The sequence below is a fragment of the Serinus canaria genome, chromosome 4A (genome assembly GCF_022539315.1).
Source record: "Serinus canaria isolate serCan28SL12 chromosome 4A, serCan2020, whole genome shotgun sequence".
NCBI classification, from domain to species: Eukaryota; Metazoa; Chordata; class Aves; order Passeriformes; family Fringillidae; genus Serinus; species Serinus canaria.
The window spans coordinates 10,871,891-10,890,873 of NC_066318.1; the positions used below are offsets into that span (position 1 = coordinate 10,871,891).

Below are 18,983 nucleotides of genomic sequence, written 5' to 3' on the forward strand. Positions count from 1 at the left end.
CTTCCGCGGGCTGGAGCCGTAGCAGAGCGCAGCTGAAGGAAGCTGATTGCTGCGGTGCGAACTGGCTGGGAACAATACACACAGCCGCACGGGCGGACACACAGCCGCACGGGCGGACACACGCCCTCACACACCGGCGCACACTCGGGCGGACACGGCACGCACACACGCACCGCCGGGCACACGCGTCCGCACACACACACACACTCAGATCCCAGCAAACACACACACACTCACATCTCAGCACACACGCACTCGCATCCCAGCGCACACAAGCGCGCACACACGCTCGGACGGACGGACGGACGGACACACAGCCGCACACACACCCGCACATAACAAGCACAGCAGCCCGCACTGGCAGCCCGCACCCTGGCTCCCGCTCCGCCGCTCCGCGCCCGGGGGGAAGATGAGCTCGGGGGACGTAGTTTGCACTGGCTGGCTCATCAAATCACCCCCCGAAAAGAAACTCAAGAGATACGTAAGTGCAGAGGCTTTGCTGATATTTTTTTTCTCGCTAAAGGGATTTCGGCATGTGCTTGCTGGCTGACTCTTCCTTTGAAATCTCTCGCCCGTTTCGGCTTCGCCTTGGACCAAAACAAAAAGAATTCCAAGTCCATGCGCTTATGGAGTATTTTAGTTTCCACCGACATTCTTGTGCCCTCTGGAATTAACCTTTCCCGGCTCTTAAGATTACAGTACTTCAGCTGTTATGCAACATATTTTAGGTTAAAAACCACATTTCGGTTTCAGTTAACGCAGCCGTGACTAACAGAATTGTTGTAATAGAATTGCAGATGTCACTTTTCCAGGGACGGACAAAAACATCCTAAAAGGAAAGGGGGAAAAAAAAAATCCAAACCCAAACAGCAAAAATTCTAGTAATTTAAATTCTGAAGCTTGGTTTTGTTAAGATGCTCTGTAATTTCTATGACACTTGCTAAAGGCAACATATGCAATAGTTTTATTTACTAATGCCAGATGCAGTTGTTAGCAGAAAGCTTCAGAAAGCTTTTTGGTTTGTGATAAAGAAGTGCTGGAAGATGCTGCGCTGTAAAGTTCCTGATAGCTGAAAGGTGAAGGGGGCTGGGGAGAAGAAGCGAGCCCTGCATGGAGATCTGCAAGTGCACTATGGGCCCCTTGTTTCATTCTGTATCTGCTTGCCTGTTCGTCTGGGAAAAAAAAAAAAAAAAAAAAAAAAGGATGTGTGTTGCAAACATAGGAAACTGTCTCATTGCAGGGTGCGAGGAAAGCACTCCGGGTAGGAATAAATGACCCTTAAAAATTTGCTTGGGACAGCATTAACAATATAAGCCCCTCATGGGCCATTTTGCATACTCATTTGTGGTGGTTCTTCATCAGGCATGTTGTTATGTTCTGCTGTGACACTTTTGGAATCGGTAATACCCGTTTGAGTCATGCCCTTCTAACCTGACTTCCCCCGAGCTCTGCACCGTACTCGTAGGATGCACTGGCCGTGGCTCCGGCGCTCCAGCCGTGGGCACAGCTTACATCATTTGTCGTGTTCTCTTCTGTTTATCAGCGTTTTCTCTGGAGTGCTGATGTTAGCTTTTCCCGGTAATGTGAGGCATAAGTGTCTTGTGGAAGAATATGGTGGATATCATTTGGTAGTGTGTTTTTTCTTTGGCTAAAAACTATCAGAAAGGATAATTTACTGATGTTGGAATTATTTTTAACTTATTCTTAGCCAGAGTTTCTTCCTGTAGACCACAGTATTGCATTGAAGTGGCTGAATATTTGCTTTGTTCACTTAGCATTTTCCAATTCTAAAATAACCACTATGATGTGTCTCATGGGAGCTGCAAATAAATTATGGGCATCTCATTTTTGCTGTATTTTGTAACGAGTGCACTAATAGCACTGTATGGCAGGCACAGTGTAAGAGCCACTGATTCACCCAGCTGGTATCATTAGTAACTCTGTCAGTGAAGCTATTTTTGATGACTCAATATTCATAAAAGGGCAAAGTAGAGAAAACAGAATGTGATAAAGCTGGGGATTGAAAGCCCCCATTATACAGTGAAGATAATAGTCACAACAGGGGCTCTGATCAGCTCACAAGGCTACTTGCAGTCTGCTCTGCTCAGATTTTACACTACAAAACCAGGGGAAATTTGGTCTATGTTATTCTCCAAACACCATTGGATTAGCCAGATCTCTGCAGATTAAGCTTTGTTTTCTGGTTAGGAGGATAAGGTAGTCCTTTGTCCATAATAAAGCAGAAAGAAATCTTGTGCAACTACAGCAAAGCTCAATGTCCTTTCTCACATGACTGGTTGCACAGTGGATGCTCCAAACCAAATGGAAATTGTCTCTCACCTGCTGTAAACTATTTCTTCCCTATTTTATGTTGTTTCACCAGCATGGCCGTTCGTGCATCTTGCACTGGGGTAGCACAGAGCTCGGGCTGAGCCACGGTGACTGCTTAAAAACAACAGAGCTTTAAAACAATGCCCGTTTAAACTGACTTCAGGAGGTGTCAAGTGTCAACCGCTTACAGGAGAATGGTGTTGGCTCTGGTTCTGAACTGACAACGGACATAAATCCCCGAGTTCAACACCACCCTTTGTGCTCAGCTGCAAAAGCCCGCGGTCTGAGCCCAAGCTTCCAGCTTCCAGGGAGCTTCAAGTGCCAGCCTGGCCTGCTGCTCGTGGCACCTCTCGCACGCTGCCCAGCCTCGTTTGCTCTCATGGGCTTGTCTCCCAGTTTACATTTTCCTGAGCTCAGCATCCGGCCTTTGTAAGGTCTGATCTGAGGGTACAGTGTTTTACACACAGATAAATTCTTAATCCTTCATCTATTATATCTATTACATCTGTCAGTAAGAAAATCCATTTAATTTCAGTGGAATATATGGTTAAAAGACCAGAAAAAGCAATGAACTCAGGTTGTGAGATTGGGAACTGCAATAGCCCCTCTGAAGCCACTGGAAATATTTGCAGTGTTATAAAATTTAACAAATTGTTCTTTCCAAGACTGGAGCCTAAAGACCAAAGGATGCCTTCATTTATATTTGTTGTCTGGTGAAAGCAGTTAGGTTTTCTATGCATAAACAAGTCAGAATTTGCCTCTGGGTAAGCAGAACATTATTTTCAAAACTTTGAAAGTGAAAAGCAGGTGTTAAGAGTCTATATTTTTCCTGCAATGTCTTACAAAGCCGATGCTCTTAGTAACACTATTCTTAGAAGTGTCTTATCATTCCCTAACAAAGGCTGCTCTCTTGCATGTGCAGGAAACGAACATGAGATTAATTACCCTAGTGTAACTTTCTGTAAAAACAGAGAGCTTAATGCTAAACACAAAGAATTAGTTAGAAAGCACAGGGAGCTTTGCTACATCAGGCAAATACTCTAATAGTGATTTAATGGCATGGGCAATGCTTTTCTCTCAATCTGATACTTGAACCATGAAACCAGCACGTCAGCCTATCTATAGAGGCTCTTGTGCAAGGAGTCTCCCAGGAGTGTATTTGGTGTGTGTTGCCGTCCTTTGTCCTCTGAGTGTGACCCGAAAGCTGTGCTGCTTTCATTTCCCCACTTGGTTCCAGCTTTTCTCACCCACCAGGTCTGCGTGGGCCTGAGGGGTGCCAGGGAACAGCCAGAGCTGGGGGAAGCTGGGTATGGGGCAGGAGACAGAGGGGAAGAAGCTGCTAACAAAAACTAAGAAGTGGTGGTGATGGAGGTAAAGTCCATCCTGCTCTAGACCAAAAATGTTAAGTATCAGTCATAGTTTGACATTCCGCCCCACAGGAGGAAAAGCCCCGGAAGATTTTTGCTGTTGATGTTAGTGGATCAGTGAATACCGGCCTCTGCAGGAAATTAGGTGTAATGGGGGAATCTGCTTCAAATTTGATGGGTTTTACAGTTCCTTACATTGCTCCTGAGCACATCCATCCCAATTCTTTATTGTCAGCATTGAATGGCTGGCTCCTTGGTAGTTTTCATGTGGAAATTTATCTGATCACTGACTGTTATTATTTGTTGTTTATTTGGGGGAGGTGGAAGGAAGGAATGGTTTCATGGCCTTGGAAACAAAGGACTTAACACAGCCAGTGCAAAAGTCACAATGAAAGGAAAAACAACATAGAAGAAGGCCCAGAGAATGTCTAATGAAATAAGTCTTCTCTATTGAGAAGACACATTGCTCATGTGCTGACAAGAAGAAGGAGATGGGAATTTTAACACACAGCTAATTGCAGCCTCTCCTCAAATCGCTGTCCCATTGTTTGTCACACAGTCTGGAAGGCAGCAGTAGCTCCTCTGAATGCCCTGCCAGTGTTTACTTGCTGTTAGTGTTGTGTGGTTTGCAGTAGTAAAGGGCCATATCCAGATGTTTGCTTGTTGTGAGTCACTGCAGCTCCCTTTAAGCTCACGCTGTGCAGCTGTGCCCCAGCTGAAGAGCTATTTTTAATCTTCAGTACTATACAAGTTGATGAGGGAAGACCACTTGCTCAAAAAAGGGCACGTTTCCCACTTTACTTGAGTGACTGATTTCTTCAAACATTGTTGAAAATCAAAATTCCTTGTCAGCATCTCTAGAGCAAGAGTCCCAAATGGAGCCCATATTAGAAAATGTAGCCTTGTACTTCCTACCACACTTCTTCCTGGAGTGTCTGGTCTGAGAAGACAAATAGAGGTGTAAATGAATGTGCCCTATGGCAAAAGCTGGTGGGGCAGAGTTCTTGGCAGCTGTGTCTGTGTGTGGGGCAGTAAGTGCTGCCAGAAGGACAGAGCAGAGCCCAGCCCAGCATCTCTGACCGTTGGGGGATCTGCCGGAGCCCAACCGCAGCACACCAAGGCTGGGGCTTTAGAAGATAAGAGAATCTAGGCAACTTCTCCATTTTTAGCTGAAGTTCTGGTATTTATCAGGAGAACAAACAGGAAGTTGCTAAGAAGAAAAAGTAAAGTAGAATTATGGACGAGTTTGCTCAAGTCATAGGAACAGGAGTAGCAGAGCACAGCAAAGGGCAGGTGGGATGGAGAGCATCTGCTCCCTGACCCTGCACTGGGCTGCTGTCACCAAAGGACACTGCCACCCTCTCCTGAAAGAAGTCCCAAGTGCTTTGTGAGGTCAAGTACTTCTGCTGCTTTTGGGTTTGGAGGAAGTTTCTGAAAAATATTCTCAAGAAGAAGCCCAAATTTAATTTTTATCTTTAAGTCTTTTAATTTCCAGATGCTCCTTACAAAGCCTCACTTCTTGAGTCCTGTCCCTTTTGAACAGAGAATCCTGACCACCTTTCATACTTTCCTGAATAAATATCCCGAGCTCCCTGAGCTGCTTTACCCAATGTGAGTGGGTTTTGTAGCTGTGGTTCACAGGCTGGGTGGAAGTAGGAGTCACGTGGGTGCAGAAAGTTGTCAGAGACTTTCAGCTCATTCCAGTTGTAAGTTTTGTGCCTATGGTTTTTTTCTGTTGTTGCTTCATTTTAAAATCCAGCGAATATTCTATCTGTCTGGTTTGTGTATTAAAAAGAAACGAATTTTGAGAACATGAAGGCTTTCAAACAGAAGCTCCTGTGTGTCAGTCTACATGTTCCCTTCACTGTGAAATCCTGTACAAATTGATCTCACTGGTAAAACAACAGCAGAATATTTATGTTAGGAAGGAGTTTCCATCACTGGAATTAAACATTTGTAATTAGCTATGTGCAAATCAGACCTTGTTTTGGTAGGTTAAATGTGGTGTTTATTATAGATCATTTTCTTCCCTTTTAACGATGTTTTGATAGTTTAAATCCAATGAGATAGGTTGACTTCTAAGAAAGAAGGTTGCTGTTCTTGGCAACCTGTGTATCAGAATAATTTCCCTTGAACTATTTATTTGGGTGGAGCCATAATAGTCCTGAAGCCCCAGTTTAATCTTTCACTACATGTTTTCAGTGCACAGGAATGTCCAGCTATTGGTTTCTATTCAAAACAGAAACCCACAAGTTATCAGGTCTTTGCATTCAAAAATAAAGCCTTAAAAAAACATGCTAGTTTGAAATAGAGAAGGAAATGTTAACTTGAGTGGCGATTAAATGAGTGATGCAGTCAAACATGGCTCAGAGGAAAATGCTTTACCAGTCATACTTTGGTGAAGTTTTTGTCGCAGCATGTCATCTATGGAAATATGGATAAACACATTACTTCTACCATGATGCATTAAAATGTTATGAATATTTGTTATAAAAATTTGTTAGGTTTTTAGGGAAAGGGACAATGTTACTTGTTGGAAAAACAGTAATTTTATTTGCATTTTTGTCCTTTTCATTTGATTTGGAAATAAATTAGCAATGTGATAGGACAAGGAAAAAATGGTGGTCTTGAAATAAAATTTGCATGTCCAAACATTACATGCAGCCAGATAAAATACATTTTCTTCTCTCTCATTTAATTGTTAAATAAAATGTAATTCTTTAACTTTCTTTTTTCTGCTTTACAATAATATCCTTGACTTGCTTCGGTTTGTGTTGCATCAGGAAAATAAACAAACAAACACATAGCCATGCAAAACTCAATTCTAGAATCTGCTGCAGCTTGGTATTTGTTCAAAAGAGACCAAAACTGATGCCTAGACTTTGTGCCAGAAAATACTCCCTTTCTGAGGCTAATTCATTCATAGCTTTGTAATTGTTAGAATGAGACAACTGTTCTTAGAGATTTTGTTATTCCCTTCCCTCCCGATGCCAAAAACCCCACCTGACCCCTGCAGTCAAAACTGCATTGTAGCTTTCCACAAAAGCCCTGAACAGCACATTTCAGTTATCCAGGATCCATTTTCATGGAGCATTTCACAGTAGGCAGTAAAATGTTGTTATTAGTATGAATTCGAAGTTACTTAAATGAGAGTGTTAATTTAAACCGAGCTTAGATTGTCATGTGAAAGTTTTTGGCTCATTTTTGACAATGCTTTTTTAAAAAGACAATGCTTTCTGTGAGGCCTGTTAGTGATAAATATTCATCCTGTGACTCCCAAGTCTTGAGACCGTGGGTTATGTATTCATATTTCTGTTGGACAGAATAATGGCCATGAGGGGACCCTTTCTAGCTTTGCAACTGCTATAATGTCAGCAGAGCACATAGTTTGTGAACAGTCTGTTTTTACATACCAGACTTGCAAACTGTTTGTAGAAGTTCAAGGATTTTACAGTTGTGGAGCCATTTTTGCAAGCTGACACGAACTGGTCGTGCCAAGGAGAAGCCAATAGTTCAGAACAAGCTTGAGCTGTGTGCAGACTTTACAAACAGAGCAGTAAAGCCATGAGCTTTACCAAAGTTCTTCCTGGGTTTGGGAGCACTGGGGAAGCGGCTTTGGGAAGCACCCAAAAGTAAAGTAAAGTACCCAAGTAGCAAAGTAAAGCTGCACTTCCAGGGGCTGTTGCTGGTTCCACAGAAAAGCTCCAGGTACTCAGAGGTGACTGAGCTGATCAGATCACTCGGGGAGGAGAGGAAACATCCCAAGAGATGCCAGCTGGGTTTACAGTAGCAGTGAAGAAACAGTTTCAGGAGAAGTGATAATGCTCCCTCGCCAAGTGTGCACTGCTGTTCCAGCTACATCATCTGGATTGTTTACTAATATTTACAGTGGAAGCTCTGCAAGCTTAAGAAGTTTTATTTTTAATAAGTTCAACATTTTGAACCCATCCTAAGAAAATAATTGCATTCTCACTGAGGCCTTAGGTTTAAAAATAAGAAGCACTCAAGCAGCTCAGGGAACTGGGGTTTTTTGAGATTTTCAAGTGCTTTGCTCCCACTGTAAAAAGGTTTGCAACATTTTTTCACTGCGTCCTCCCCTGACTCCAGGGCTGCTTTTACAGGTCATCACTGATTACCTTTCCCAGTAAAACAGTGAGATTTGGACTGTCAGCTGAAAATGGGACTGGTACTCCCAATATTCCTGTTACTGTTACACTTTATACTTTTTTAAATATTGCTTTTTGACAGATAACTGAGTGTCACACCAGCCTTGAGCTATGGATTATAAAATAATGGTGAGCTGTCCCTGGAAAGTGATGGGAAACCACCAGCTAAACCCCATAATTATTTCAGATTCCTCCCCAAACTCCTGCTTTCATCTGCTCTGAGCCCAATAAATAGCCAAGCTAGAACACCATTAAGACAGACAGAAAGGTTAGGGGACCATCAGATTGTCATAGGAAGAAAAGGCTTTGTGGTGGTGACACTGCTTTGGTTCCCCTGTGCATCCCTTTCCTTTGGGTTTGCAGACTGGAAGCTTAATAACTCTGGTATTTAATATATATATAAAAAAAGAAAAGGCATTTCTTGAAGTGTTACTAGACTGCAATGCTTTAACAGTTTTAAAATGTTCATATGTTCTTTTTTTTTTTTGCTTTGCTTTTTTTTCAAATTCACAACTGAAAGTACTGTTGCTATGTTACTGTAATGGTGTGTAGGCTGCTAAATAAATAGAGGGAGTTTAGTCCATGCCAGAAATAGAAAGCCAGGTCAAAGGTGACATTTGGGACATGTTGAAAAAAAAAAAAAAGAGAGAATATATAATTATTTATTTCCTTCCTATTATTCTCTTCAGTCTCATTAACCCTAGACTACTTAGAAGGAAATTGCAACAGAATTTCTGAGCATGTCAGAGTATAAAAAAATGACACCTTGGGAGTTGTAAGTCTTTTGGCTTTGTTCTTTGCAAGATCAAATTTGCACAGTAAAACAGTGGCACCTCACACTGCTGTAAATTGGGCAGGTACTTGGAGGTATCAAAGGACCCAGGGACTGCAGAAAATTCACTCTGCAAAGGCGCACACAGAAGGGAAAACCTGTCAGAGGGAGCAAGCTTTGAGGAAAAAAACCCCAGGAAATGCGAGTCCATTGTCCTTTCTGGGGTAGTCTGGCAGGTTCCCAAAGCCCAGATACACAACATGTGCTCGGGCTCTGTGAGCAGCCCAGGTGCCTGCCCCTCTTTGTGAGCCTGGCTTGTGAACCTGCACAAGAGCAGGGTCATTTCATCCTGCTCTGCTTTCTCTGTGTGCCCCTGCTGTCCCTGGGCACCAGGAGCTCTGCTCCAGCCCCAGGCAATCAGCCCCAGTGAATGGGGCACTGCAGCAATGCCTGAAAAGCAGAGCCCAGCCCTCCCTCCAGCCACATGGGCTTAGGCAGAAGCACCCTCAGCCCAGGAATCAGCCCAGCAGCCTCCTTAACTGCAGAGGGAGGCTTCTGAGTTTATTTGCAAGCTGTTGAGGCAGCTGCTGGAAGCTCAGGGCTGTGTTCCTTGAGCACCAAACCCTTGGCCCTGCTGCTCTGGGAGCATCAGGAACTCTGAGCCCACAGCAGAGCAGCTGGAAGCTGCCAGACCTTCCCCTGGCAGAAGGTGGGACATGGAGCAGCGCTGAGCCACCAGTTAATTTAGCAGATTTGTAATTAATCTGGAAGATCTTCTCTTTAAACATATATGTTTACCTATAAACAAATTATCCACAATATGAGGCCTCTAATTTCTTTGTGTGTTAGGGAAGAAGCCTAGAGCAATAACCTTAACCAGTTCAGTGCATGCAGTCCTATTAGAGATTTTGTAGTGTTATTTTTGTAGTTCCACAAATCTGTTACTTTTCTCCAAACAAACAAGTTCCCCCTATGGAAGGGACCTTTGGATTTGAAGCATTCCAGAAAATCCCACATTTAGCATCAAATTTATAGAAGAGGATTAAATTAGAGGTACAACGAGAGCCAAAGATGCAGCAAGTCTTGATCCTAAATTGCACAAGGTTTAAAATGTTCTTTGTTAATGCTCCTTGAATGAAGGGATGGATCTGAAGGATTAGGAGCATTTCCTCATATGATGGATGTGAATAGCTGGTTTAATAAGATACTTTCTTATTTTCAGCCCCACGTCAACCCCTAGTGCCTTAGACCTTGGGGTGTGTCTGACTTTCTGTGTCAGAAAACAAGAGTTTAGGGTAAATAAACAACATCAGGGTTGTTTATTTACCTTCATCACAAGTTTGCTGCTGCAATTGGTTGTTTTCTACCACAACCAGTATTTAGCCTCACTCTGAGAGGGTGTTAGAAGCTTTCTTGTCCCCTGTGGAGTTCAAATCCTCATTTGGACTCTGTCAAATCCTTCACCCTTGCCAGAGACTGCATTTATCTCAAACCCTAAAGTGCAATTACTATGATTTATCTCTCTTTGGAGTGAATAAGATTTTAGCAGACATTTTCTCCACAGAAGTCTGCAGCTGGGAGAAGAGCAGCCTACAGCCTGTCCTTTCCAGGGCTGTGTTGCATATGCTCAGCAAACTGCCCAGTTTTAACCAGTAACAGCAGCATTGCTAAGTGGAATGAAGGATGAATTATGCCCTCTGCAGTTCTGTTATGTTGTCCTCTTGAGGACCTATTTGTCTTTCATATTTCCAGGTGCTTGAAATTATTTTCTAAAACTTGTAAGAAAAGTTGTTTTGCTGGCTGGTAGATTGCAGCAGTTCCCCATTGGATCAGTCCAGATGGGCTGCAGGGATGTTTGCCTGTGCTCTTTGCTGGGGCAAACAGCTTGATTGTTAAACTGGATGAAATTGTGCCAAGGCAGAAGCTGGCAGACATGGGCAGCTTTCAGATAAGCTGTGGTTAGCTGGATGAAGATTAAGCATATTTGCACTGCTGTTCTCAGTCAGTACAATACTCCCCTCCCTGTGGCACTTACCTTGTGGTGGGCTCAGAGATGCTTCAGTGGAAGTTGCCATCAGAGAACAGGCAGCACAGGATTGGGAGGTGAGAGTCAAGGGGAGCTTGTGTGGAGCTGTAGCTGTGCAGTCCTTCCCAGAACACAGTGGTGGAGAGGGGTAGTCCTGGAGATGGTCCCCAGTGACAGGTCCAAGGAAGGATGAGGCTGTAGCTTAGCAGGCTCAGCTCAATGAGGACATCAGCAGTGCTGGCTCTAATTCTGGTATGCTCAGAACTCACTGTGCACCCACAGACAGGTTTCTGTTTGACTTGTTTCTGGGGTTCACTGGATTTGGAAGTGGAGCTGGGATCTCTGTATGAGCATATTGTCAGAGGTTTTAGCAGGTATTTTATGTGTCATCTATGCATATGAATAAAAGATAAGGAGCAGAGGAAGGCACTCAGATGTAAGACCTTACAGCATTAATGGACACAAAGCCTAAGGTCAGTTTGTTGTAGGGCAGCTGGCCACTTCTGACTTCCAGCTCGGGTTGCTGCAGTCAGAGTACCAGAGTACTTGTTTGGAGTGCAAACATGGTTGTGCAGAACCACTCCAGGTTTAGTTCATGGTGCACAATCTTCATGGCTCCTTGCTGGGATAACAAGAAAAGGCACATGAGCCTGCACAGCAACAGCAGCAAGGAAATGTGGTGTTGTAGCATAACTGAGTCTGCACCACCCAGCATGAAACTTTTTCCTTCCAGAGTCAAGTGCACCCATAAGGATCAGAAAGGCCAAGTAAATACTGGCTTTAGTAAGCTGCTGGAATCAGGCAGGTGCAGAGTCAGACTGGAGAGCTGGATGTGAAGCTTTCATTTGCCTTTATGAGTTTGCATGAGTCTGCTTGGAATACCTCTTTGTCCTCTCTGAAAAGGTTTCATGTGCAAAGTACTTAGACTCATCAGAAAAAAGCCCTTGAAATAGAAATGGTACCTCATGTTCTTTAGCAAAACAGGAGCTTAGAGAGAAAACTAAAGCTAGAAAATGTAGTCTCAAATTCTAACCCATTATGACTATATTTATGGGGAACATTTAAATGATTGGAACTGTTTTCCTACATATTCCTTACTAGAAACAACAGTACTTTGTGACTGATGATGTCTCATCACCTTTAAACACTGAACTTGAATGTCAGGTTGAGCTCAAGGTTTTTCTCTTTAGCTTTTCTATGAATTGGCTGAATGCAGATCAAGCACAGAGCCATGGTCCTCAGCAGCAAGGGAGTGGGAAAAGAAAAGCAGGTAGGAGGATTTTGCATCCCAGTGGAAACCCCCAGATCTGCCATTATTATCAGAGCTCCTGGTAGCTGCAGTGACACTGGGAGAGATGGTATGTGCTATGAGAACTGCAGCATTTACCAGCCTGTGATTGGAAACTGGAGGCAATGAATGGATATGATTATGTTCAAATGCACAGTTTCAGTTCATTTTGTGTAACATCTCGCTCACACAATTTTCCACAAAATGATATTTCAGCCAGATAGAGTTATGGTGAGAAATAAAAGCAGAGTTGCAGAGAAATTGGTAACTTCTTAAAAATAATGAACTCACTGAAAAATCTCACTGTCTATTTGAGAGATTAAATCTATGCATGGTGCAGCCATTTTTGCTTTGCCTGGCATAAGATTTGCATGACTCAGGGCCAACAGTAGACCATGCTACCATCCCCAGCTGGGGACCTGGAAGCACAGAATGCTGATGCAGATGCTGACTGCTGGCTGGGGGATTCCTGCCCCATCTCTGAACTGATGACCCTGTTGGATGGGGCAGCACACAGAGTGCAGGCAAGTGCCTGTAATGCTTCTCCCCAGGTGAGGGGATTGATCTGAGGGTGAGAGACAATGCAAGGCTGCCAAACACCTCCTGTCCTTCCAGCCAGTCCAGCTGATGAGGATGGATGATGTAATGGATCAAGCAGGAGAAGAAGGTTTGCAGAGAGGAGGGTGTAAGTTTTGAAAAGCTGCACATAGGAAGGAGGAGTTGCAGTCCTAATTTGAGTGCAGGCAGCTCAGCAGATGGCCCAGCAGACGAGTTGCTATGCACCACAGCGTGTGTGAGAACACAGAATCACAGAGTGGCTTGGGTTGGAAGGGACCTTAAAGATCATTCCAGCCCCCTGCCAGGATGCCACCCACTAGATCAGGTTGCTACCATCCAACCTGGGCCTTGAACACTTCCAGAGAAGAGGCAGCCACAGCTCTCTGAGCTCTCTGTTCCAGTGCTTCACCACCCTCTGAGTAAAGAACTTCTTCCTAATGCCTGATGATAACATGAGGGTAGTGGTGAGGCAGCAGCAGGCACAGAGCCCTGCCCTGTGTCTGCTGCAGGTACCATCAGATGCCACATTCCTTACCCCAGCTGTGCCCTGCATCCCCATCAGGGTGCTTTCCTGGCTTGCACACTGAGCTTCCCACAGCAGTATTTCATTTTGCTCTTCTGCATTACAGCCATTTCCTCCATCAGACTTTGTCTTCTCTCTCCAAATGGAGCCCATCTCCAGCAGTGGAGGTCCTTGCCAGTCACAGTGACACCAAAGTCACATTACTGACTGCTCCTGCCTGAGGCAGCAGCTCTCTGGCTGAGCTGGCATGTCTGGGGGAGGAAAACCTCGTGCTTTGGGCCACAGAACAGCCTTGCTGACATGTTTTGGGGTTATTTCCTACAATTCCTGTTCTTCCAGCAGTGAAGTCTAGTGGCCAGAGATATTTTGATATTTCATGTGCATCCTATGTGGCTTGCACTTTCCCTAACAACTTCAGCTCTTTGGGAGTTTTAGGGAAAATCTTCAGAAGATCTTGAAAAAATCTCTAAATCCCTTTGTTTAAGAACTGGACAGTTTGCAGATTTGCAGCTGACTTTCTCCAGAGGATCTGTTTTGCTGCTTGCTGTTTGTGAGTCCCTAGGGCTCCATTTGCAAATCACCTAAGCACTTATGGCTAGATCCAGGAAAAAGTATCTTTACCCTTAATAGCTTAGAATGGCCATTGACACCTCACAGTCACGTTGTGATGCCACTCAGCACACCAGAGTTGGAAACTTTTTTCCAGGCTGTTAATCCAGAGTAATATATTCCTATGGGAAATTCCAGTAATCCCTGTTTAGTGATACAGCAAAAATCTGCTTCAGTAACCAGTTTATGTGTAACACTGATTAAATGATTGCCACTGACTTGTTCCAAGAAGCTCCACTTCCAATGAAATCTGCAGGAAACCCACAGAGATGTATGGTGATGCATGAATTCAATCACTATAATTAGGCTGATAAACATCTCGGATATTCTTGGGGTGAGCGACATCTTTTTCCTTTAACTGTTTCTGGAGCAATATAAACTAAGCTGGGAACAAGGTTCTTTTTATCAATACCAGAGTGTTCCCATGGCTTACTCATGCCAGCAGCTACATGGCAGCTCAGCTATGCCAGTAAAAATGCAGACAGCCCTTTGATTCAAGCAGCAGCAACACAAGCAGAGGTAATCCCTGCTTTCCCACACACTGTCCTGTCAGATTCCTTTTGCTTTCTCCAAGTCTTAAGAGCATAGTTCAGGTTTTGTGTCTCCTTTGCCCTTGGTGTATTTACTCAAATTGCAAACAAAATTAATCCCTCCTATTTTTACTATGGTCCCCTGGAGTCTGCCCTAAGAATGCTCAATTTACTAAGCTCATCCAAGGGTACTGTTGGCCCATCACTGGGACAGTAATTTTGGGAGTCCCCAGTGAAAATTCTTTGGACCAACTCATGGACTAGGTTGTATGGCTGAGGATATTTCACTACTGGACCTGTAGAGAGTGCCTAGCAAGGAGAATGTTCTGATTTTCCATAAATAAATTCAGTATATATAGAAGCCAATCAACACCAAAAACCCGGGTCTCTATTCACTGCTTGTACAATCAAACTCTCTGAAGTATCTCTCAGGATAAGGACTCTGAGATAAAGTGGAAAGTTTTAAACTAGTAAAGGGAAAACTTAAATGTCATGATCATCTGTCTTATTGTAAAGAAGCAGAAGGATGTTTAAAACTTTGCTATGCTGGCTCATCTTTTCAACAAAAATTGTTGGGGGGAGCATTGTACATGCTTACAATAAAACAGTTAAATAAGAAAAAGTGAAATCCACCATAAGTTTTGCATGACTTTTTTGTTGATAACATGCATGTGCAATAGAGCAATCAGAATGCAATAATCAAACTGTTGCTTTCATGCTTGAACATCAGTGGCTATCTGGAAAACTGTGTGTTTGTTATATTCTCCCAGATCCAGTCCAGAGCTGACTCTCTTGTCCAGGGGCTGTGTTCAAACAGGAATGGTGGAAGCAGGCCTGACATGTTTCTGCTGAAGACCTTGGAACAGCCTGCAGAGCAGCAAAGGGAAATGCCCAAGTGCTGGAAAAAATCTCAGCCTTTTGTAGAAAGATTTGTAGGAAGCCCAAACTGCTGGTGGCAAGGGCTCTGCCAGTGCAGATACCCTTTCTGCCTGCAGCATCTTACCTGAAACCTTTGTCTCACACCTCCAGTTATCACTGTGCTGGTGCAGAGTGTTGCCTCTCCTGTTCCCAGTACCAAGTCTGAGGCTCTGGAACAGGCTACAGGCACTCTGGTTAGTCAGCAAATACCAGAGCCCCAGGGCAGGGACTCCACCTCAGGGGACAGGGAAAAGGGGACACATCCAATGGCTGTTGGTAATCCAGCTGTTAAAAATAAACACTGACTTGACAAAGTTCTAACCAAACACCTGTTACATCAGAGGGGTGCTCTGACATGATGATAATAATAACACTCTGCTTCTAAGGTCAGGGTGTAACTGTGGTAAATGCTGGGGAGATCTCAGCTGAGTGGAAAGAAGAGCTCAGGGAGTTACCTGAATCCAGGAGGCCTTGGCAACTTTGGTCCCTGTTCTTTTGAAACCCATGTCTCACAATGTTGTACATTTGACTTGCTATTGTTACTGTGTTTGCTCAGCTTTTTGGTGAAAATACCATTAATTACTAACGTAGTTCAGTGGAATGAGTGCAACAGTGAGTGTGTAGTGCATTAGTCCTGAGCCTGTAATTGCTCTTTCCTGTATATAATGCTGTTGGGAAAAATTCTCAGTTTCACAGTGTCAAGACCTTAATTAATCAAGGACCAAGCCAGAAGCAGAGAACTCTGGAGAAGATTGTTAGGCATGGGAAGTCTCTGGTAGTAAATCCCTGTGGAGGCAGTGCCCAGCTGCAGCTGGGGGAGCTCCCTTCCAGCTAGAGCCTCCCAAGGCAGTGAATGCAGAGCTGGTGATTTTTGTCTGTGCAGAGGCAAGGCAGAGCCACCAACCCATGCTCAGGCACAATCCATGCTCAGAACTCTGGAGCTGTCAGGATGGAAGCAGCAGCTTGCTTTGTGGTGTGGGAATGCAAGACACACACATGCAAAAAAAAAAAAAAAAAAAAGAAAAAAACAGCCAAAAGAGTCTGACACTCACTGCAGCCCAGGACATGAGGGTCTCTTCAGAGGCCCTGGGCTCTCCTGCTTTGACCCTCTGCAGCCACCTCCACCTCTCCCACATTCCTCCTTTGGTGGTGTTCATGGCCAACCCTCAGCATCCCTGCAGAGGCTTCCCTGGCCCCTTGGGTGGCTGTGGCCCTTGCTAGTCCACATAAAAGTGAAGTAGCCACAGGCTTAGGAAATGGCAGACAAGCAAGAAGATCTCTCCTTGCTGCTTCTGTCCCCTGAATGCAGCCTCTTTAATCAGGGGCTGTTAAGGGGGTCTTGGAGATGTTTGTATTCCTGTGAGTAGAGATGTGGTCCTGGAGCTCTGGAGGGGCTGAGCTGTCTCTCTCAGAGGGTTTTCTGACACATAGAGCACGTGACATCAGTCACCAAGTGTTTCCACCTCAGAGCTGAAGCAATGTGAAATTAATCATAGGTGTATGCCATGGGTTCTGATTAAATGTGGATTAGAAAGCATGCAAGCAACAGTCTGTCTCTAGAGACATTGGTTCTTTGCAGCAAAAGAATGAAAGTGAAAATATCCTGAAAAACACTGAAAAGTGCTAAGACCTGCAAAAACACCAATTTTTCAATCTGGACGCAAGAAGAGTCGCAAGGAATGGGCATGGGATGATTTTAGTTTTCATTCACCTTCAGCTTTACTTGTATATTATGGGTCTGATTTTGCAGAGGATTTTGTATCCAAGAAAAGCTTTTGTTTTCCTTTTAACTGTCAAATAGGAACAAATATAAAATTAGACATGGAGAAGGAGCCTTGGATTAAAAAAACACATAGTCCTAATCCAGCTGGATTCAAGGCAATCAGATTATTCTGCCTAAATTTTGTAAAAATTGAAATAAACCATTATGGAGAGGAGACTGAGGTTACAGGATCAATATTGGTATTCAAAGAGATAGGCAGGAATGTCCTATGGCATATTTAAAATATTTATTTTGGATTTATTGAAAGATGACTGCTCAAATACCCCAAATTCCTAGATAGGCTTAAAATTTCCTTTTCTTTTTTTTTTTCAATAAATCATTGTTTAAATTATGTATATTATAATCTCATGACAATAGCAATGCAATAATATTAGTAAGCACCATAATTCTCAATTTATTTTAAGTAATAAGGAACTCACAGAATGAAATATGGACATCTGTGATGGGTTTAAAAATTAATTCAAACAGTCAGTAAGACTAGAAGCTCTTTAAGTGCCAAATTATCATTGCAGAAGTATTCTTTTTATCTATGGGCCATCATTTCCAAGAAGCAAGTGAAAAATGTAAACACTTCCAAGCATTTGTCCCTTTAGGCACAGGGTATATTAAAAAACAGCAACAAAATACTTCAGGGACTGAAAAGAAATGCTGGCCAGGGCATTTTGAAACCAATAACAACTAACCTGGTGAAAAAGCAAGAAGAAAAACTTGCAAATGATTTTATTTCCTGATTCATGGGAGTTCTCCATTCAGCTGAGTTTTAAAATTAAGTTCCCTTTAAGTTTAAGGAAAGTAACTGGAAACCCTCTTCAGTAGCAGAATTCAAAGCAGGAGATGGTTGTGGTAATTACTGGCAGGCAAATAGTAAATAGTCTCAGAGGTGAGAAACCACAGAGCTGGAAATCGTGCCTCTGCTGAGCTGGGTCAGGTTTTGTGCTTAATTACACCACATGAATAAATCATTGGAAGACAGTTCAAACTTTTTCAGAAGTGAAAAGCACATTCTTACTTTTGCAAAGCAGGGTGAAGGGTGCAGAAAGAGCATAGCAGCATCATGAGTCTGCTGCATTATGGGTTTAGAGGGGCCCTTTTGAGTAATACAGGCACAAACATCCCATTGCTGCCAGGCTGGGCTGTATAAGTCATTCAAGCATCTAAATCCATTTTGTTTCCTATGTGGGTTCTTTGATGGTGGTTTGATTCACAGCAAAAAAAGTAGTAGGAGTATCAAAGATAGTCAGAGTATCCATGCTGAGAGGGTGAAAGAGAATCAGCATCACATGGTTTTTCATTGATAGGAACATTAAATAATGGCACTGGCACTGTTTCATCTGAAACATGAAGCACATTGGAATTCCACAAAAGTCACTACAGTTGATTTTTCTTGAAAATCTCCTGGAACCCAGCTGAGCAAATACTGTAAGTTTGGAGCTGCCTGGCAAAAGTAATGCTTTGTGTTTCTCCTCAAGTCTTCATCTGTCCAACTTCTTCGCTGATTGCACACAAAAATAGCTATGGCAGCACCACAGGGAGGGCCAAAGTCAGAGCAAAATTCTTTGGGTTGTACTTAGCACAGATCATGCCCATCAGAAACCACCAATTTCAGACAGTGTTGAGTGTGAAATCAGAAAGTGGCCACTGTCTGAAATTTTTCTGTCTGTTGCAATCCTTGAAATTTCCCCAAGAAAATACAGTTTGCTGGGCAAGGAGTAATGTCATCAAAATCTTCCTTGCCTTCTTTGGAAGCTTTTTCAGTATTTCTCTTTATCTTACAGTCAACCCATCAGCTCTCTGGGGTTAGGTTTCTTTTCAACAAATTTCCCTGGTTTGAGACATCACATTGTATTGCTTATCTTTACCATGCACAGGACGCATGGCTTTGTGTGTGTCTGATTATTCTTGTAACCTGCTGAAGTCAGAAAATGAATTTTTCTCCTTGTTTCTCTAAGGCCAAGATGCCATTCTTAATTTTCCTGTGCCATACTGTTTTCTCTCTCCATGGTCTTCCTTCTGAATCAGAGTCTTTATGAATGGCAGAGGCATTTCCCTTGGCATGCCCCTGGAAAACAGCTCTCTGAGATTCTGCAGTGGCTTTTAACACAAACATCAAAA

The 18,983-nt window shown here is 43.3% G+C and overlaps 1 protein-coding gene and 1 long non-coding RNA gene across 3 annotated transcripts in view; one reads left to right on the plus strand and one right to left on the minus strand.

Moving 5' to 3' along the window:
- The first annotated feature begins 265 nt into the window (after positions 1–265).
- The window catches only part of GAB3 (GRB2 associated binding protein 3), a 63,777-nt gene continuing 45,059 nt past the window's right edge, over positions 266–18,983 (plus strand). For both annotated transcript variants that reach the window (XM_018914341.3, XM_018914342.3), the window contains exon 1: positions 266–481. In XM_018914341.3, the coding sequence (XP_018769886.1) occupies positions 410–481 (72 nt within the window). In that variant the 5' untranslated portion in view covers positions 266–409. The remainder of the gene's footprint in view (positions 482–18,983) is intronic.
- On the minus strand, positions 620–17,244 carry LOC127059605 (uncharacterized). The gene is made up of 2 exons (XR_007777576.1): positions 10,672–17,244; positions 620–829 (listed from the first exon to the last, which is right to left on the minus strand). It is a non-coding gene; the product is annotated as an uncharacterized LOC127059605 (long non-coding RNA).